This window comes from Manacus candei, unplaced genomic scaffold (genome assembly GCF_025592945.1).
Source record: "Manacus candei isolate 608988 ecotype Guabito, Panama unplaced genomic scaffold, ASM2559294v1 h1tg000099l, whole genome shotgun sequence".
In the NCBI taxonomy this organism is placed as follows: Eukaryota; Metazoa; Chordata; class Aves; order Passeriformes; family Pipridae; genus Manacus; species Manacus candei.
In genome coordinates this window covers 123,110-144,945 of record NW_026138147.1, presented here as the reverse complement: position 1 = coordinate 144,945, position 21,836 = coordinate 123,110, and the positions used below count along the sequence as shown (strand labels likewise).

Sequence of the window (21,836 nt, the reverse complement as noted above, 5' to 3'; positions counted from 1 at the left end):
GGAGCTGCATTTTTACCCCGCCTTTGTAAGTCCCTGAAAACTGCTGAAATGGCTCTGGAATAATCCTTCAAAGTCACCTCCCCTCTTTAATCTAATACCAAAAGGGCTTACTTTACACGGCTAATCCCTCTTTTACTTGCTGTACAGCCTCATTTAGAGGTGTGCCCACTGCTAATTTTCCCCAAGCAGGCTGCTCTAGACAAGGGCTTCCACTGGCGTGCAGCAACCTCTCCCTCCTGTGCTGAACTCTGGGCAGAGCTGAATCCCTCTGACAAGATTTTACTTCATTTCAGGACGGGTCAAGTGAACGAACCCTTCTCAGGAAGCCACAGCAGACGCTGTTTAGTGTGTCTTTGTAAATCCCACTTCTTGGGAGGCTCCCAGGGTCTCCTGGCCCAGGTGCCCATAGCCTGGAGGCAGCACTTGTGTGGTGAGGGCTGCAGGGAGCCAGGGGGTGCCTGCAGGGAGCTGGAGTTGAATGATCCCGGCTAAACTCTGGGGAGCTGGAAGTTCTGCCATCCATCCCTTCTGCAGTGAGCTGAGCTCTCTGTAGCCCATCCAGCGCTCCCAGAATTTTCAGCCTGTGCTGTTGTGCAGGTGACAGGACGTGTGTTGGGAATGTGACTGACAGCGGGAGAGCAGCTCACCTTTGCCAGCAGCCTGGTGGCAAAGGGGATGGGATGATGCAACCTTCAACCCCTGACTTTCCATGGGGTAACAGTGGTGTCTGGAGCTCCTCAGCCTCTCACCTGAGCTCCCCAGGGGTGTCCGAGGAGGGCAAGTGTGTCTTCGGTGTGGTGGGAGGAGGCGAGTGGTGACGTGTCCTGTTCCCTGAGCCACAGGACACCTTTGGCTGTGGTGTGGCACAAGCCCTCTGGGGTGGGTGGTCTCTGAGACCGCAGCCACCCTTCCCTGGGGTGACCTGAGTTGTATTTCCAGCGTTAATCCCTCCAGGGTTTGATTCCTGCTGATTTTCAGCCCTTGGCTGAGGAGCGTTGTTGGAGAGGGAGGAACAGCAGCACTGGCAGACACCAAACAGCTGGTGAGAGAGCCCTCCTTGGTTCTCAGACTTGCACCTCCTCATGCAGGAAAGTGTTTCTTGTTGCTATCCAAGTCTTTTTTTATTCGGATTCCCATTTCTTTGATTTCAAATTCACTCCCGTGTTACCCCATCAGGGACATCCAGAAAGCAGGGCTGAGCTCATGAAAAATTTCTACCCCAGATGCAAAACTTCAGAATAATTTTGTAGATATTCTGGTGCCACGTGATTTATTTCCCTTGGGTTAAGGAGTTGGCTTGGTCTGACAGTTCTGTGTAGTTAACGGAATTTAAAACACTCTTTAAAAATCAGAGGTGAAGCCAAGGCAGAGTGAAGGAAGGCTATTAACCATCAGATAACTCAATTGCCTTTTTCTTTGCTCTCGTGGTCTTTGTGAGTTCTGTTTGCTGGGCCATGCTGGAGATGGCTGATCCCCATCAGGGGCAGGGGTGGGCACAGCCCTGGTACTGTGCAGGCCCTGCTAGGGAAGATGCTACTCCTTGGAAATCCTCTGCTGGGTTTGAAAGTCCCTAAATCCTGCCAGGTCTCTTTTTAGGTGTGTTAGATTAGAGCAAGTGTGGGGTTTCTTCCCCCTGTGGCCTGCAATGCCCCCCTGCCCCCCCTGTGGCAGCAGTTGGCAGCCTCCCTTTGGTGCTGCTGCTGCCCTGGTGTTCAGCGCCGCGGTTCCCCAGAGGACGAGCCTCCCTTTGCAGAGGATTTGGCGCGGGGGGAGGCGGAGCGGCGGCGAAGAGCGGCGAGGAGCGGCTGAAGGAGATGGAGGCCGAGATGGCGCTGTGAGGGGCGGGGGGAAGGGGCGGGGCTTTGTGGCCATGGCAACGGGGGCGGGGCCGGGGGCTGCGGGGAGGGGAGGTGTGCCATGGGAACGGGGGCGGGGCTTGGGGTGGCCATGGCAACGGGGGCGGGGCTTGGGTGGGGGGTGGGGGTGGTCGGGGGAGGCCTGAGGGTGGCCATGGCAACGGGGGAGGGGCTTGGGGGTGGTGGGTGGAGCCTGAGGGTGACCATGGCAACAGAGGTGGGGTCGCTCTGGTGGGTGGGGCTTAGAGGCAGGAGGAGCTTTGGGGTGTTAATGATTGTGGGCGGGGCTTGGAGGTTAATGGCGATAGTGGGTGGGACTTAAGGCAGTGGGCGGGGTTTAAGGGTGTCCATGGCAATGGGGTGGGGTTTGGGGCAGTGGGAGGAGTTTGGGTTCCTATGGCAACAGGGGTGTGGTCTACGGCGTTGGGGTGGGCGGGGCTTGGTTTTCCCGTGGCCATGTGGGCGGGGCCAGGGCCTTGGTGATGGGGGTGTTACTGGGAGGGCCCTGGGTGTTACTGGGAGCACTGGGAGGGTGCTGGGGGGTCACTGGGGTGTTACTGGGAGCACTGGGAGGGTGCTGGGGGGTCACTGGGGTGTCACTGGGAGCACTGGGAGGGTGCTGGGGGGTCAGTGGGGTGTTACTGGGAGCACTGGGAGGGTCACTGGTGTCACTGGGGGGGTGTCACTGGTGCCCCTCCCCCCCCAGGTTCGAACAGGAGGTTTTCGGGGCTCCAGGCCCCGCCCCCGGGGACCCGCTGGCCCCGCCCCCCATCCTGCGGCCAATCATCGCCACCAACACCTACCAGCAGGTGACCTTTGACCCCCCTAAAATGACCCCTGACCCCCCCAATGTCCGCCAGTGTCCCCCCAATGTCCCCAATATCCCTCCAATGTCCCCCCAATCTGCCCCCAATGTCCCCCCAATGTCCCCCAATATCCCCCAATGTACCCCCAATGTCCCTCCAATGTCCCCCCAATATCCCCAATGTCCCCAATGTCCCCAATCTTCCCCCAATGTCCCCAATCTCTCCCCAATGTCCCCAATCTTCCCCCAATGTCCCCAATCTCCCCCCAATGTCCCCAATCTCCCCCCAATGTCCCCAATCTTCCCCCAATGTCCCCAATCTCCCCCCAATGTCCCCCAATATCCCCAATATCCCCCAATGTCCCCCCAATGTCCCCAATGTCCCCAGTGTCCCCCAATGTCCCCAATGTCCCTCCAATGTCCCCAACGTCCCCCAGTGTCCCCCCATTTGGAAATGTTTGGCACCATCCAAACACAGGTACAACTCACAGCTGTCCCTCCTCACGTCCCTCGCAGGTCAGCAGCGACATCCTTGGAGGAGCCTCAGGATTGCTCCCTGCAGTGATCCCTGCTCCAGCCTTGGAATACAGAGCAAAAACCCAGGGAATGCTCCGTGCCTGCAGCTCTCCCGCTCTGGGCTGTGCCACCTCCACACAGCTTCTCCTGGGAAGTTCTCTGCAGCCCAGCACAGGAGGATTCAGCTCTGCTCGCGGCCCTCTGCTCGTGGAGTCGTCGAGAAGCAGCTGCAACAATTCCCCGAGTCCCATTCCCGCGTCTGGGGATGTTTCCTTGGAGCTCCCTTTGTTCTGTGACATGTTCCAAACCTCCTCAAATCCCCCCGAAAACTCCCCCAGGACCCCACAAACCCTCCTGTGACCCTCCAAAATCCAGCAGAGACCCCCAAGCCCCCCCAAATCCCTCATGTTCTCCCAAATCCCTGCAAATCCCTCATGTCCCCCCAACCCCCCCCAAATCCCTCATGTTCCCCCAAATCCCCCCCAAATCCCCCCAAATCCCTCATGTTCTCCCAAATCCCTGCAAATCCCTCATGTTCCCCCAAATCCCCCCAAATCCCTCATGTCCCCCCAAATCCCCCCAAATCCCTAATGTTCTCCCAAATCCCCCCAAATCCCTCATGTTCCCCCAAATCCCCCCAAATCCCACTCCCACCTTGCTGGCGAAGCACAGGGAATTGATGGATTCCCCAAAATTCTCCTCCAGGGGGAAAATGGTTACTAACATGTCTCCAGTTTCCCCTCTCCCCTGGCACAGAATTAGTTTTTCCCCAGGGCTGGGTTTCCTTGAGGGACACATTGGATCTCTCCATCCTTCCTCATAACCATCCAGGGATTTCCGGGCCCTTGAGCAAAAACAATCCCACGACTGGGTTTGTCTTGGCCTGAGGGAGGAGTGATCCAAAGGACCTTACCTAACATACCTTTTAGATGGATGGCTGGAACTTTGTCTCCATCTACAGTGTGGAGGGATTGTGCTTGGGCAGGACCAGCTGGGTTGACAGAGCCTCTAGTGTTGACTAGCCAGGTGGCCTTGGCTAAGTTCTTATCCCAATTTTTGTAAGTTCCCTCACCTAGTGCCTTTAGGGTTGTCGCCAACAGTCCATTACACCTTTCTACTTTTCCTGTAGCAGGTGCATGATATGGAATGTGATATACCCATTCAATCCCATGCTCCTGTGCCCAAGTGGCTAATGGGCTGTTCTGGAAATGAGTCCCGTTGTCTGACTCAATCCTCTCTGGAGTGCCATGTCTCCACAGGACCTGCTTCTCCAGACCTAGAATGGTGTTTCGGGCTGTTGCATGCGGTACCGAATATGTTTCCAACCATCCTGTGGTTGCTTCCACCATGGGAAGCACACAGCGTTTACCTTGGCGGGTCTGTGGCAACATGATATAGTCAACCTGCCAGGCCTCCCCATATTTATACTTCTCCCAGCGTCCACCATACCACAGGGGCTTCAACCTTTTTGCCTGCTTAATAGCAGCACAGGTTTCACAGTCACAGATAACTTGAGAGATGATACCCATGGCTAAATCCACCCCTCGGTCTCGTGCCCATCTACGAGGGGCATCTCGGCCCTGATGACCTGAAGCATCATGGGCCCATCGAGCTAGGAACAATTCTCCCTTCTGCTGCCAGTCTAGGTCTGCTTGTGATACCTTGACCTGTGCAGCTCGGTCTGCCTGTATGTTATTAGCATGTTCCTCATTAGCTCGTTTCTTGGGCACGTGGGCATCTACATGGCGGACTCTCACGTTCAATTTCTTCACTCTGGCAGCGATGTCTTGCCACGGATCAGCAGCCCAGATGGGTTTTCCTCTACGCTTCCAATTCATCTCTTTCCACCCGTCTAGCCACCCCCACAGGGCATTGGCTCTCACCCACGAACCGGTGTACAGGTAGAGCCTTGGCCATCCTTCTCTCTCTGCGATATCCAGGGCCAATTGGACTGCTTTGAGTTCCGCAAACTGACTGGATTCGCCTTTACCTTCAGTGGCTTCCGCCACTCGTCGGGTGGGACTCCAAACGGCTGCTTTCCACTTCCAGCTCCTCCCTACAATACGGCAGGAGCCATCGGAGCCAAGGGCATAGCGTGTCTCTTCATCTGGCAGCTGATCAAATGGCAGAGCTTCTTCAGCTCGGCTCACTGGTTCTCCTTCTTCTTCTGCCAGACTGAAGTTCCCACCTTCAGGCCAGTTGGTTATGATTTCCAAGATGCCAGGGCGATTCGAGTTCCCGATTCGGACACGTTGTGTAATCAAAGCCATCCACTTGCTCCACGTGGCATCGGTGGCATGATGCGTAGGGGGCACCTTCCCTTTGAACATCCAGCTCCAGACTGGTAATCGGGGTGCCAGGAAGAGCTGTGCTTCGGTACCAATTACCTCTGAAGCTGCTCGTGTGCCTTCATACGCCGCTAAGATTTCCTTTTCCACAGGGGTGGAATTGGCCTCACAACCTCTGTAGCTTCGGCTCCAGAAACCCAGTGGTCGCCCTCGCGTCTCACCAGGCACCTTTTGCCAGAGGCTCCAGGAGGGACCTTTATCTCCAGCTGCAGAGTAGAGTACATTCTTTACATCTGGGCCCGTCCTGACTGGTCCAAGAGCAATCTCTTGCTTGATGTGCCTGAAAGCTTGTTGTTGCTCAGGACCCCACTGGAAATTGTTCTTTTTACGGGTCACAAAGTAAAGAGGGCTCTCAATCTGACTGTACTCTGGGATGTGCATCCTCCAGAAGCCTGTGGCTCCCGGAAAAGCTTGGGTCTCTTTCTTGTTTGTGGGTGGAGCCATGGCTACAATCTTGTTGATGACGTCTGTTAGTATCTGGCGTCGTCCATCTTGCCATTTCACCCCTAGGAACTGGATCTCTCGGGCAGGTCCCTTGACTTTGCTCTTCTTGATGGCAAAAGCGGCCTTGAGGAGAATCTGGATGATCTTCTGTCCTTTCTTGAAAACTTCTTCAGCTGTGTCCCCCCATCCAATGATGTCACCGATGTACTGGATGTGTTCGGGAGCCTCACCCTTCTCTAGTGTGGTCTGGATCAGTCCATGACAGATGGTTGGACTGTGTTTCCAGCCCTGGGGCAGGGGGATCAGGCCCAGCCAGTGTGGGGTTGGGAAAGGCAGGTCCTGCCTGACCAACCTGGTCTCCTCCTCTGACAAAATGAGCCCGTCAGTAGCTGAGGGAAAGGCTGGGGATGTGTCTGTTCTGACTTCAGGAAAGCCTTTGAGCCCATCTGCCCCTTTTCCACTCCAGCTCCGTCTCTCCTACATTGGGGGGCAGGGGAAAGACAAACTCTCTTAAATTCCTAACCTAGAAGAGAATGTCTGATGGTTGCCATGAGAACTGACATGGGCAATGCCAATGTATGCTGGTTGCCATGGTAACTGACCATAGCAACCACAATGTTTGCTGTTTGCCATGGGAACTGACCGTAGCAACACAAGTGTATGATGGTTGCCATGGTAACTGACCGTAGCCAGGTGACTGTATGGTGGTTGCCATGGTAACCGACGGAACCAGTTGGAAGTATGATGGTTGCCATGGTAACTGAGCGCAACAATGGGAATGTATGATAGTTGCCATGGTAACTGTCCGTAGGAACGCGACTGTATTGTGGTTGCCATGGTAACTGACTATAGTAATGGGAATATACGACGTTTGCCATGGTAACTGACTATGGCAATGCAAATGTATGATGGTTGCCATGGTAACTGACCGTAGCAGTGTGATATATAATGGTTGCCATGGTAACTGACAGTAGCAATGGAAAATGTGATGGTTGCCCTGGTAACTGACTGTAACAAATGGGACTTATGGTGGTTGCCATGGTAACCGACCATAGCGATGGGAATGTATGATGGTTGCCACAGTAACCGACCATGACAATGGGAATGTGTGAGGGTTCCCATGGTAACTGACTGTAGAAACAGGAATGTTTGCTGGTTGTCATGGAATGTGACCATAGCAACGTGAATGTATGATGGTTGCCATGGTAACTGACCATAAAAATGGGAATGGGTGATGGTTGCCATGGTAACCAATGGTAGCAATGGGAATGTATGCTGGTTGCCATGTGTGCTGGTTTAAAAGTTAACCAGCAGGGGGAATGAACCCAACTCAAAGGAGAGATTATAAGTCAGAATAACAATTTATTAAAATAATACAGTAAGTACAATAATACAAACAAACAATTGGTCTCAACCCACAAAAACCCAAATGTATAACCCAGTACCCTGGGGCCTGAACAAAGTGGTGTTCCTTGGGCCCTGTTTGAGTCCAAAGTAAAGGGAGAGGGGAAGAACCTGCTGGTGGGAGAGCTGCTGCAGTCTGACCAGAACTGGTGATCGCAGTCCAGTGGTGGTCTAAGTCTGGTTGAGAGCGATGAGATGCAGCCGTCCTCTGGATCCCACGAGTGGGTTGAAAAAATGTTCCAAAACTCCAAGATTATATATCCTCCAGTTCAGGCAGGAATGCTTGGTACTCCCCTCAGGGCGGGGAGTTCACAAAGGGTGTGAGGACAGAAACATCCTTCTATCTCACAGACCTCTTAACACCTAGTTTATAGCCTGAGGAGTCAGGCTCTATGGGTAGAGGGTGCGAATAGTCTATTGACAACAATAGTCTAGTTTCTGGGAAATGACATGGAATGCTATAGAATACAGTTTTGGGTTACACCCACCATGCTCTATGGGCAGAGGGTGCGAATAGTCTATTGACAACAATAGTCTAGTTTCTGGGAAATGACATGGAAGGCTATAGAATACAGTTTTGGGTTACACCCACCATGATGAACTGATCTCAGCTGTCCTAACTAGGACATTATCCACCCCTTATTCTATGCCATCCATGTCATGCCCAAATTAACCCTCTTTAAAAACTATATCCCTTTAAAACTATATACATCTATCTATCTATCTATCTATCTATATATATACAATGAAACATTACAGACCATTCTCACTCAAAATTAGGTCCCCTTGTGGTACACAACGTGTCTCCCCATCTTTTTGCATTACCCACCACGTGGAACCAGGTCCCTGAGCAAAAACAATCCCTCGGATGGGTTTGCCTTTGCTTGAGGTGGGACTAATCCAAACAGTCTTCCCTAACATTCCTCTCATATGTACCACGGGGACTTTATCTCCATCTACAGTATGCAAAAGTTCTGATTGGGCAGGGCCAGCTCGATTGATGGAACCTCGGGTGTTGACCAACCAGGTGGCCTTTGCTAAATGCAGCTCCCAGTGTTTGAGAGTCTCCCCACACAGTGCCTTCAGAGTGGTTTTCAGCAGTCCGTTGCACCGCTCAACTTTTCCAGCAGCTGGTGCATGGTAGGGGATATGATACACCCACTCAATGCCGTGCTCTTTGGCCCAGGTGTCTACGAGGCCATTCTTGAAATGGGTCCCATTATCAGACTCAATTCTCTCCGGGGTGCCGTGTCGCCACAGGACTTGTTTTTCAAGGCCCAGGATGGTATTCCGGGCAGTGGCATGAGGCACGGGGTATGTCTCCAACCATCCAGTGCTTCCTTCTACCATGGTCAGTACGTAGTGCTTGCCTTGGCGGGTTTTGGGGAGTGTGATGTAGTCAACTTGCCAGGCTTCCCCATACCTGTACTTTGACCACCGTCCACCATACCATAGAGGCTTCACCCGCTTGGCCTGCTTGATGGCAGCACATGTCTCACAGTCATGGATGACCTGTGAGACAATGTCCTTGGTTAAGTCCACCCCTCGGTCACGAGCCCATCTGTATGTTGCATCTCTCCCCTGGTGACCGGAGGCGTCATGGGCCCATCGAGCCAGAAATAATTCTCCTTTGTGCTGCCAATCCAGATCTACCTGAGAGACTTTAATCCTGGCAGCTCGGTCCGCCTGCTCGTTGTTATGATGCTCCTCATTAGCCCGTTTCTTGCCTACATGAGCGTCTACGTGACGGACCTTCACACTCAGCTTCTCTACCCGGCTAGCGATGTCCTGCCACATCTCCGCCGCCCAGATGGGTTTCCCTTGGCGCTGCCAGTTGGCCTTTTTCCATCGCTCCAGCCATCCCCACAGAGCATTGGCCACCATCCATGAGTCAGTGTAGAGATAGAGTCTTGGCCACTTCTCTCGTTCAGCTATATCCAAAGCCAACTGAACGGCTTTAAGCTCTGCAAACTGACTTGACCCACCTTGTCCTTCGGTCGCTTCTGCAACTCGCCGTGTGGGACTCCATACAGCTGCCTTCCATTTTCGGTTTGTCCCTACAATGCGGCAGGAGCCATCCGTGAAGAGCACATATCGCCTTTCATCTGCAGGTAGCTTGTCATATGGTGGGGCCTCCTCAGCCCGTGTCACCTTCTCCTCCTCTTCTTCAGAGGATAGTCCGAAACTCTCACCTTCGGGCCAATTGGTGATAATTTCCAGAATCCCAGGGCGATTAGGATTCCCTATCCGGGTTCGCTGCGTGATCAGAGCCATCCACTTACTCCATGTGGCATCGGTGGCATGATGTGTGGAAGGAACTCTTCCCTTGAACATCCAGCCCAGCACTGGTAGTCGGGGTGCCAGGAGGAGCTGCGCTTCGGTGCCGATTACTTCTGAGGCAGCTCGAACTCCTTCGTAGGCAGCCAGGATCTCTTTCTCAGTTGGTGTATAGCTGGCTTCAGATCCTTTGTATCCCCGACTCCAGAATCCCAGCGGTCGTCCTCGGGTCTCCCCAGGCACTTTCTGCCAGAGGCTCCAAGAAGGGCCATTCTCCCCGGCTGCGGTGTAGAGCACGTTCTTCACGTCCTGTCCTGTCCTTACTGGCCCAAGGGCTACTGCATGGGCAATCTCCTGTTTAATTTGTTCAAAGGCTTGTTGTTGTTCGGGGCCCCACTGGAAATCATTTTTCTTCCGTGTCACAAGGTAGAGAGGGCTTACAATCTGACTATACTCGGGGATATGCATCCTCCAAAAGCCCACAGCGCCTAGGAAAGCCTGTGTTTCCTTCTTGCTGGTTGGTGGGGACATGGCTGCTATTTTGTTAATCACCTCCATTGGAATTAGGCGGCGTCCATCTTGCCACTTCACTCCTAGGAACTGAATTTCCTGAGCAGGTCCCTTGACCTTACTCCGTTTAATGGCAAAACCGGCTCTTAGGAGAATCTGGATTATCTTCTCTCCTTTCTCGAAGACTTCGCCCGCTGTGTTCCCCCATACAATGATGTCATCAATGTACTGTAGGTGCTCTGGAGCCTCACCCTTTTCCAGTGCAGTCTGGATCAGTCCATGGCAAATGCTGGGACTGTGTTTCCACCCCTGAGGCAGTCGATTCCAGGTGTACTGCACACCTCTCCAAGTGAAAGCAAATTGTGGTCTGCACTCCGCTGCCAAAGGAATGGAGAAAAAGGCATTGGCTATGTCAATGGTGGCATACCACTTGGCTTCCTTGGACTCCAGCTCATACTGGAGCTCCAGCATGTCCGGCACAGCAGCACTCAGGGGTGGTGTGACTTCATTGAGTCCACGGTAATCCACCGTCAGCCTCCACTCTCCGCTGGACTTACGCACTGGCCATATAGGGCTATTAAAGGGTGAGCGAGTCTTGCTGACCACCCCCTGGGTCTCCAGTTCGCGGATCATCTTTTGTATAGGGGTCACAGAGTCTCGGTCGGTGCGGTATTGCCGACGGTGCACTGTTGCTGTGGCTATCGGTACCAATTGTTCTTCAACCTTCAGCAGTCCCACAGCAGAGGGGTCCTCTGAGAGACCAGGCAAGGTGTTCAACTGTCTAATTTCCTCCGTCTCCACAGCAGCTATGCCAAAAGCCCAACGAAGTCCTTTTGGGTCTTTGAAATACCCACTCCTCAGGTAATCTATGCCAAGGATACACGGGGCCTCTGGACCAGTCACGATGGGGTGTCTGTGCCATTCCTTCCCAGTCAGGCTCACTTCAGCTTCCAGTACAGTCAGCTGTTGGGATCCCCCTGTCACCCCAGAAATGGAGATGGATTCTGCCCCTACGTATCTTGATGGCATTAATGTACATTGTGCGCCAGTGTCCACTAAAGCCTTATATCTTTGTGGCTCTGATGTGCCAGGCCACCGAATCCACACAGTCCAATAGACTCGATTGTCCCTCTCCTCTACCTGGCTAGAGGCAGGGCACCCCTAGTCCTGGTCATGGTACTCATTGTGCTCTTCTTGTGGGTATGACCTGGAGGTCCCTTCAAGAGGATCAGACGTATCATCATTCCTGTACCGTCTGGAGTCTTGCCCACGAGAGACTGGAGCAACGTTTACCCTTGAAGAGTTCTTTATGGTATTTGTTCCTCTTTTCAGTTCACGTACCCGGGCTGCTAAGGAAGAGGTGGGTTTCCCATCCCACTTCCTCATATCTTCTCCATGCTCACGGAGGTAAAACCATAGATCGCCACGTGGAGTGTACCTTCTCTCCTTAGCTGGGGGACGCTGGCTCCTGATAGCAGAGACTCTTGTTCGTCCTGGCGAGATATGGAAAATCCCTTCCTTAATCTCTTCTCTTAGCTTCTGGTGTCCCTCTTCAATTTTCTCTTCCAGGTTTCGGACGTGTTCAGCCAGTTTGGTTTCCACAGATGAGACGTGGGCTCGTAATGGGGCGGTGACAGTGTCTTCATAAATCCTGAGTTTGCTAACCAATGCTCCCACCTTGTCCTCTCCCTCCCTCCATTGCAGCGTTGCTAAGTAGCGGGAATACATTTCTGGCCCGAGTCGTGCAAACTTTAACCACATTTGGGAGGTGCACTGTACGCCATCTGGACTCTTAGGGAATCTTTCATCCTCTGAAAAGATTATCTCCAGTACAGCTAACTCCCTTAAGCACCGGATACCTTGTTCCATCGTGTTCCACTGTCCTTGCTGTACGTGGAGGTCCTCCTTGCAAAGGTATCTCTCCCTCACACTGGACAACAGTCGCCGCCAGAGGCTGAGAGTTTCCTGCCTCCTTCCAATCCCCTGATCAATGACTACATCTCGAGACAGGGATCCCAGCTGTCTGGCTTCACTCCCATCTAGGATCGTATCGTTAGCTGCGGCATCCCAGATTCGGAGCAGCCAGGTCAGAATGGACTCGTTCGCCTGTCGTGTGAACTCTCTCCGGAGCTCACGTAGCTCACCCAGGGATAGGGACCGAGTGATTATTTCTGGCTCTGTCTCCTCCGGTGGATGTGAAGGTCCCGCCTCTTCGTCATCATTTGCTATGCGAACTGATTTAGTCTTTGATTTCCTTTTCTGGACAGGGGCGACTGCTATTGGTTTTGCTTGTTCTTCTGGCTCCTCGATGGTTTGTGTGGACACGGTGCTGGTTGGTTCATTTCTTTCTCCCTCTGACTCAGCTGTGGTTTGGGTGGACGTGGTGTCTGCGGATTTGGTCCTTCTCTCCTCGCCCTGACAGTGCTGTATCATGTCAAGCAGTGCCCGGTAGGCAGTGGCCAGGGCCCAGCAGGTTGCTGTGAGCTGGCCATCTCTGGAGCTGCCAGAGCATTTTTCCTTCACCAGTCTTATCATGCTAACAGGATCCTGCAGTTGTTCAGGGGTGAATTTCCAGGTCATTGGAGGAGAAAACTTTTCCAAATACTGGCTGATGGCCTCCCACTTCCCGTGCCATTCAGCATTATCTGCTCCCAGGGCAGGTGTCCAACCAACCTCCCTAAAAGGCACTTTTCTGACCCTAAACATGGTGTACACAGTACAGAGCAGACAGAGCAACACTAACAATAACATTATGCTGTCCTTAACATCAAAAGGGAACTCAATATTTTCAAAAACTGTTTTAGCAGGTCTGAAGGGGAAGAAGGAGGTGGGAGGCTGGAAACCATCCACCCCTGTTCCCCCAAAAAGCTGGGTACGATTTTTAATGAGGCCCCAGAGGTAGCAACCCAAACCAGGACAGGCAAACAGGACTGAATACACATTTACAATGAAACTCATTGCTTCTGATGTTAGAATGACATAAACATAATATATTAATAAAACAATTTGGATCCCTCTCCCTGGTCTTAAAGAGAGCATCAAAACAGGCAAATAATACGCCATCTGTGGAAATATGAACAGGCTCAAATACAACATCCATGTGAGTGCATCAAACAACATGGTGATCAGGGAGTTTCTATATTCAAATAGACAAATGCTTCAAATGAAATTGTGATTCTGACTTCTCTCTCTCTGCCCGACGTTTGGGCGCCAAAATGTGCTGGTTTAAAAGTTAACCAGCAGGGGGAATGAACCCAACTCAAACGAGAGATTATAAGTCAGAATAACAATTTATTAAAATAATACAGTAAGTACAATAATACAAACAAACAATTGGTCTCAACCCACAAAAACCCAAATGTATAACCCAGTACCCTGGGGCCTGAACAAAGTGGTGTTCCTTGGGCCCTGTTTGAGTCCAAAGTAAAGGGAGAGGGGAAGAACCTGCTGGTGGGAGAGCTGCTGCAGTCTGGCCAGAACTGGTGATCGCAGTCCAGTGGTGGTCTAAGTCTGGTTGAGAGCGATGAGATGCAGCCGTCCTCTGGATCCCACGAGTGGGTTGAAAAAATGTTCCAAAACTCCAAGATTATATATCCTCCAGTTCAGGCAGGAATGCTTGGTACTCCCCTCAGGGCGGGGAGTTCACAAAGGGTGTGAGGACAGAAACATCCTTCTATCTCACAGGCCTCTTAACACCTAGTTTATAGCCTGAGGAGTCAGGCTCTATGGGTAGAGGGTGCGAATAGTCTATTGACAACAATAGTCTAGTTTCTGGGAAATGACATGGAATGCTATAGAATACAGTTTTGGGTTACACCCACCATGCTCTATGGGCAGAGGGTGCGAATAGTCTATTGACAACAATAGTCTAGTTTCTGGGAAATGACATGGAAGGCTATAGAATACAGTTTTGGGTTACACCCACCATGATGAACTGATCTCAGCTGTCCTAACTAGGACAGGGTTTTATTCCAAATGTGCACTTTGGTGGGATTTTGGGGTGGGAGAGGGGGGGGATTGGGGGTCCCGAAGCCCCTCAGAAGTGGGCCGTGACTCTGTCGATCTCCAGGAGGTCGTCCAGGATCTGTGGGGCAGGAGGGGGGGGTCAGGGATCATCACCTGCCCCAGCCCACCCCCAATCGCAGTCCTACACTCGCTTCCCAAACCTGTCCGACCCCAAACCTGTCCCGGGTGGGACCACCATGGCCAGGGTGCTCCCGAGTTTCTGGGCCAGCTCCCCCTGTCCCAGCCCTGTCCATGTCCCCTCCCCATGTACTTGCCCAGCTCCCCCATCCCCACAGGTGTCCCAGCCCTGTCCCACCCCAGTCCCTGTCCCCGACCCACGGACGATGTTGGGGGTTGTCCTGAGTTTCTTGCCCAGCTCTCCCTGTCCCTGTCCCTGTCCTGTCCCTGTCCCCTCCCCACGGACGATATCTGGTGTTGTCCAAATTTTCCTGCCCAGCTCTCCCATCCCCACAGGTGTCCCAGTCCCTGTCCCCTCCCCACATACAGTGTCCAGGGTGGTCCCAAGTTTCTTGCCCAGTTCTCCCATCCCACACCAGTCCCTGTCCCTGTCCCTGCCCCCTCCCCATGGACAATATCTGGGGTTGTCCCGATTTTCTTGGCAAGCTCCCCCATCCCACAGCAGTCTCTGTCCCACCCATGTCCCTGTCCCTGTCCCCTCCCCACATACGATATCCAGGGTGGTCCCAATTTTCTTGGCCAGCTCCCCCTGTCCCAGCCCCACCCCTGTCCCTGTCCCCTCCCAACGTCCTTGCCCAGCTCCCCCATCCCCACAGGTGTCCCAGCCCTGTCCCACCCCAGTCCCTGTCCCCGACCCACGGACGATATCCGGGGTTGTCCCGATTTTCTTGCCCAGCTCTCCCATCCCCACAGGTGTCCCAGTCCCTGTCCCTGTCCCTTCCCCACAGATGATATCTGGTGTTGTCCCGATTTCCTTGCCCAGCTCTCCCATCCCACACCAGTCCCTGTCCCTGTCCCTGTCCCCTCCTCACATATGATGTCCCCTCCTCACATATGATGTTCCCGAGTTTCTGGGCCAGCTCCCCCTGTTCCAGCCCCACCCCTGTCCCTGTCCCTGTCCCACCCCAGTCCCTGTCCCCTCCCCACTCAAAATATCTGGGGTGGTCCCCATTTTCTTGGCCAGCTCCCCTCTCTCCATGGCGCTCAGGGACAGGAACCTGCCCAGGAACTCCCCGTCCAGGACGTTCCTGACGGCGTTTTGGAGCTGCTGGGGGCAGAGCTGTTGCAGTCTGGTCAGGAGTGGTGGTCGCAGTCCAGCTGAGGGGGGTGGTCTCAGTGCGGTTGAGAGCGGGGAGCTGCAGTCCTCTCCTGGATCCCACCAGTGGTGGAAAGGTCCCGAAACTCCAGGTTTATATATTCTCCAGGTCAGGCAGGAATGGTCAGTGATTCCCTCAGAGCGGGGAATTCCATAAAAGGATGATCAGTCCCTCCCCTCAGAGCGGGGAATTCCATAAAAGGATGATCAGTCCTCCCCTCAGAGCGGGGAATTCCATAAAAGGATGTTCAGTCCTCCCCTCAGAGCGGGGAATTCCATAAAAGGATGATCAGTCCTCCCCTCAGAGCGGGGAATTCCATAAAAGGATGATCAGTCCCTCCCCTCAGAGCGGGGAATTCCATAAAAGGATGATAAGTCCCTCCCCTCGGAGCAGGGAATTCCATAAAAGGATGATCAGTCCTCAAAAATAAACTGAGATTGGAGCATTTGCAGAGAGTCTTCCAGGCCTGAGGGGGCGCTGCAGGAACCCAAACTTGTCCCAAATGACCCCAAAAATTCACCCCCAAAATACACCCCAAAAATAAAATATGAGTGGAGCAGCTGCAGAGAGTCCTCCGGGCCTGAGGGGGGCACTGCAGGAACCCCAAATTACCCCAAAAATTCAGCCAAAATCCCAGACTCCCCAAATCCCCCCTCCCCAAACCAGGTGCTGTGTTTGTTCTCCCAGGTACAGGATGAGCCCCCCCAGAACCCCCAGACCCCCAAATCCCCCCTCCCCAAACCAGGTGATGTTTGTTCTCCCAGGTGCAAGATGAGCCCCCCAGAGCCCCCAGACCCCAAAAATCCCCCCTCCCCTACACCTCAAGCCAGGTGATGTGTTTGTTCTCCCAGGTGCAGGATGGGGGTCCCCAATCCCACCCCAGACCCCCCAAATCCCCCCTCCCCAAACCAGATGATGTGCTTGTTCTCCCAGGTGCAGGATGGGGGTCCCCAGAGCCCCCAGACCCCCCAAATCCCCCTCTACTCAACCAGGTGATGTGTTTGTTCTCCCAGTGCAGGATGGGGGTCCCCAATCCCACCCCAAAACCCCCAGACCCCTGAATCCCCAATCCCACCCAACCAGGTGCTGTGTTTGTTCTCCCAGTACAGGATGAGAGTCCCCAATCCCACCCCAGAGCCCCCAAATCCCCCCCTCCTCCCCAAACCAGGTGCTGTATTTGTCACCCCACACCCCCCTGACACCCGCTGCCCCCCAAGGAAGCCCCCCCAGAGGCCCCTGCCCAGCCCCTGGCTCGGGGATATCCCGGGAAAAGGAGCCCAGGGAGCGGAGCAGGACCGGGAAGGGGATCCCAACCCGAAGGAGAAGCCCAGAAATGGGGGGACGAGGAGAAGGGGGAACGGGGGCACCCCCAGCACCGGGCAGGGCCAGCTTGGGGGGTCCCATCAGCAGAGCCAGGACCACACTGGGTTTCCCCTAGGGATAAAGGGGGGGGGGAAAAAACCCGGGATCTCCTTCCAGAGGGGCCCCCCCCAGCCCCAGTGTCCCCCCCAGGCCCCTCCTGTGCAGATAAAGATGTGTCAAACCCCCCTTCCTTGACTTCTCTTTCAAATTTACTCAGGACCATCATGTGCATTTACTTTTAATTTAAGTTTACTCAGGACCATCCTCTGCCTTTAATTTTAATTCAAATTTACTCAAATTACCCCAAAAATTCACCCCAAAAATACACTTAATAATACATCCAAAAATAAATCCCAAGTGGAGCAGCTACAGAGAGTCCTCCAGGCCTGAGGGGGGCACTGCAGAAACCCAAAACTGCCCCAAATTACCCCAAAAATTCACCCCAAAAATACACCCAAAAATAAACCGCGAGTGGAGCAGCTGCAGAGAGTCCTCCGGGTCTGAGGGGGGCGCTGTAGGAACCCCAAAACAACCCGAAATTACCCCAAAAATTCACCCCAAAAATACACCCTAAAATAAACCCTGATTGGAGCAGCTGCAGAGTCCTCCAGGTCTGAGGGGGGCGCTGCAGGAACCCCAAATCGCCTCAAATTACCCCAAAATCTCACCCCAAAAATAAATCCCAAATGGAGCAGCTGCAGTGAGTCCTCCGGGCCTGAGGGGGGCGCTGCAGGAACCCCAAATCGCCACCAATTACCCCAAAAATTCACCCCCAAAATAACCCCCAATTGGAGCAGATGCAGAGAGTCCTCCGGGCCTGAGGGGGGCGCTGCAGGAAACCAAAATTGCCCCAAATAACCCCAAAAAGGGGGTCCCGAAACTCCAGGTTTATATATTCTCCAGTTCAGGCAGGAATGGTCAGTCCTCCCCTCAGAGCGGGGGAATTCCATAAAAGGATGATCAGTCCTCAAAAAATAAATCCCGAGTGGAGCAGCTGCAGAGTCTTCCAGGCCTGAGGGGGACGCTGCAGGAACCCAAACTCGTCCCAAATGACCGCAAAAATTCACCCCCAAAATACACCCCAAAAATAACCTCGATTGGAGCAGCAGCAGAGAGTCCTCCAGGCCTGATGGGGGCTCTGCAGGAACCCCAAATTGCCTAAAATTACCCCAAAAATTCACCCCAAAAATACACCCAAAAATAAACCGCGAGTGGAGCAGCTGCAGAGAGACCTCCGGGCCTGAGGGGGGCGGTGCAGGAACCCGAAACCGCCCCAAATGACCCCAAAAATTCACCCCAAAAATTCAGTCAATCTCTGGGGCAGGAGGGGGGGGGTCAGGGATCATCACCTGCCCCAGCCCACCCCCAATCCCAGTCCTACATTCGCTTCCCAAACCTGTCCGACCCCAAACCTGTCCGACCCCAAACCTGTCCGACCCCAAACCTGTCCCGGGTGGGACCACCATGGTCAGGGTGCTCCCGAGTTTCTGGGCCAGCTCCCCCTGTCCCAGCCCCACCCCTGTCCCATCCCTGTCCCCTCCCCACAGACGGTGTCAGAGGTGGTGCCCATTTTCTTGCCCAGCTCCCCCATCCCACCCCAGTCCCTGTCCCTGTCCCTGTCCCCTCCCCATGGACAATACCTGGAGTTGTCCCGATTTTCTTGCCCAGCTCCCCCATCCCACACCAGTCCCTGTCCCACCCCCTCCCCTCCCTGTCCCCTCCCCACAACCAATGTCGGGGGTTGTCCCGATTTTCTTGCCCAGCTCCCCCTGTGCCAGCCCCACCCCTGTCCCTGTCCCCTCCCCACATCCTTGCCCAGCTCCCCCATCCCCACAGGTGTCCCAGCCCTGTCCCACCCCAGTCCCTGTCCCCTACCCACGGACGATATGCGGGGTTGTCCCGATTTTCTTGCCCAGCTCTCCCATCCCCACAGGTGTCCCAGTCCCTGTCCCTGTCCCTTCCCCACAGACGATGTCCGGGGCGGTCCCGATTTTCTTGCCCAGCTCTCCCATCCCACACCAGTCCCTGTCCCTGTCCCTGTCCCCTCCTCACATATGATGTCCGGGGTGTTCTCGAGTTTCTGGGCCAGCCCCCCCTGTCCCAGCCCAGTCCCTGTCCCCTCCTCACGCACGATGTCCGGGGTGATCCAGATTTTCTGGGCCAGCTCCCCTCTCTCCATGGCGCTCAGGGACAGGAACCTGCCCAGGAACTCCCCGTCCAGGACGTTCCTGACGGCGTTTTGGAGCTGCTGGTGGCAGAGCTGGTGCAGTCTGGTCAGGAGTGGTGGTCGCAGTCCAGCTGAGGGGGGTGGTCTCAGTGCGGTTGAGAGCGGGGAGCTGCAGTCCTCTCCTGGATCCCACCAGTGGTGGAATAGTCCCGAAACTCCAGGTTTATATATTCTCCAGGTCAGGCAGGAATGGTCAGTGATTCCCTCAGAGCGGGGAATTCCATAAAAGGATGATCAGTCCTCCCCTCAGAGCAGGGAATTCCATAAAAGGATGATCAGTCCTCCCCTCAGAGCGGGGAATTCCATAAAAGGATGATCAGTCCTCCCCTCAGAGCGGGGAATTCCATAAAAGGATGATCAGTCCTCCCCTCAGAGCGGGGAATTCCATAAAAGGGTATGAGGCTGCTCAGTCCATAAAAGGGTAGGGGGGTGCTCCGGAACATCCCCCTCCCCACCTCCCAGGCCTCTCCTGACAACAGTTTTTGGGAACATGGCCTGGAAGGCCATGGAATGCCCAGTTTTGGGCTGCACCCACCCGGGGATGAATCGGTCCCAGCTGTTCTAACCAGGACACCCAGCCTCCCAAATTCGGGGGGGGGGGGATCGGGTTGGATCCTTCCCCCCCAAAAACCCTTCAACTTGGGACCCTCAACCCCCCAAATCCCCCCCACCCCAAACCAGGTGCTGTACTTGTTCTCCCAGGTGCAGGATGGGGGTCCCCAATTCCACCCCAGAGCCCCCAAGTTTACTCAGGACCATCCTCTGCCTTTAATTTTAATTTAAGTTTACTCAGGACCCTCCTCTGCCTTTACTTTTAATTTAATCTTACTCAGGACCATCCAGTGCATTTTAATTTAATTTAAATTTACTCAGGACCATCCTCTGCATTTAATTTTAATTTAAATTTACTCAGGACCATCCTGTGCTCTTACTTTTAATTTTAATTTACTCAGGACCCTCCTGTGCCCCCCCGTGCAGAGAAAGAGGTGTCAAACCCCGGAGGGTGTGAGGAGCAAAGAGCTTTATTTAAAAATAAGTTTATGTACAATGTGTGTGTGAGGGGGGGGGACACACGGTCACATTCACGAGGGGTGGGCCGGGGGGGGCAGGACCCCCCGTTCAGCACTGAGGGGGGCGCTGCAGGAACCCGAAACCGCCCCAAATTACCCCAAAAATTCACCCCAAAAATACACTTAAAAATACATCCAAAAATAAACCGTGATTGGAGCAGCTGCAGAGAGTCCTCCAGGCATGAGGGGGGCGGTGCAGGAACCCCAAATCACTTCAAATTACCCCAAAAATTCACCCCCAAAATACACCTCAAAAATAAAATGTGAGTGGAGCAGTTGCAGAGAGTCCTCCGGGCCTGAGGGGGGCGCCAGAGGAACCCGAAACCGCCCCAAATTATCCCAAAAATTCACCCAAAAATAAACCGCGAGTGCAGCAGCTGCAAAGAGTCCTCCGAGCCTGAAGGGGGCGCTGCAGGATCCCGAAATCGCCCCAAATTACCCCAAAAAATACACCCCAAAAATAAACCGTTAGTGGAGCAGCTGCAGAGAGTCCTCCGGGCCTGAGGGGGGCACTGCAGGAACCCGAAACTGCCAAAAATTACCTCAAAAACATCCTAAAAATTCATCCCAAAAATAGCCCCCGAGTGGAGCAGCTGCAGAGACTCCCCCGGGCCTGAGGAGGCCCCAGAGACACCCGAAAACCCCCGGAATTGCCCCAAAACCACCAGGCCGCTGCTCCAGGGGGGTGCCAGAAACCCCCCCGAGCAAGCCAAAAATGGAGCAAAGCCCCCCCAAACCCCTTCCAAAACCGCCCAAGTGCCGCCCCCCGAGTGCCAACGAACCCCCCGTGACCCACGGACACCCCGGGAACGGCCGTGGGGGTTTGGGTTTTATTCCAAATGTGCACTTTGGGGGGATTTTGGGGCAGGGAGAGGGGGGGAATTGGGGGTCCCGAAGCCCCTCAGATCTCCAGGAGATCGTCCAGGATCTCTGGGGCGGGAGGGGGGGTCAGGGATCATCACCTGCCCCAGCCCACCCCCAATCCCAGTCCTACACTTGCTTTCCAAACCTGTCTGACCCCAAACCTGTCCCGGGTGGGACCACCATGGCCAGGGTGCTCCCGAGTTTCTGGGCCAGCTCCCCCTGTCCCAGCCCCACCCCTGTCCCTGCCCTGTCCCTGTCCCCTCCCCACATACGATATCCAGGGTTGTCCCAATTTTCTTGGCCAGCTCCCCCTGTCCCAGCCCCACCCCTGTCCCTGTCCCCTCCCCACGTCCTTGCCCAGCTCCCCCATCCCCACAGGTGTCCCAGCCCTGTCCCACCCCAGTCCCTGTCCCCTACCCATGGACGATATCCGGGGTTGTCCCCAGTTTCTTGGCCAGCTCCCCCTGTCCCCGTCTCTGACCTGTCCTTGTCCCCTCCCCACGGACGATATCCGGGGTTGTCCCAATTTTCTTGCCCAGCTCTCCCTTCCGCACAGGTGTCCCAGTCCCTGTCCCTGTCCCCTCCCCACATCCACTGTCGGGGGTTGTCCTGATTTTCTTGGCCAGCTCCCCCATCCCACACCAGTCCCTGTCCCACCCATGTCCCTGTCCCTGTCCCCTCCCCACATACGATGTCCAGGGTGGTCCCAATTTTCTTGCCCAGCTCCCCCTGTCCCTGTCCCTGCCCTGTCCCCACCCCATGTCCTTGCCCAGCTCCCCCATCCCCACAGGTGTCCCAGCCCTGTCCCACCCCAGTCCCTGTCCTGTACCCACAGACGATGTCCGGGTTGGTC

At 54.4% G+C, this 21,836-nt stretch overlaps 1 protein-coding gene across 1 annotated transcript in view; it reads right to left on the bottom strand.

Annotated features, from left to right (window-relative positions):
- Positions 1-13,280, bottom strand: part of LOC127461275 (uncharacterized) — a 54,127-nt gene extending 40,847 nt beyond the window's left edge. The window contains exon 1 of the mRNA XM_051768941.1: positions 11,257-13,280. Coding sequence (XP_051624901.1) covers positions 11,322-13,280 — 1,959 coding nt within the window. The 3' untranslated portion in view covers positions 11,257-11,321. The remainder of the gene's footprint in view (positions 1-11,256) is intronic.
- Positions 13,281-21,836: the final 8,556 nt, after the last annotated feature.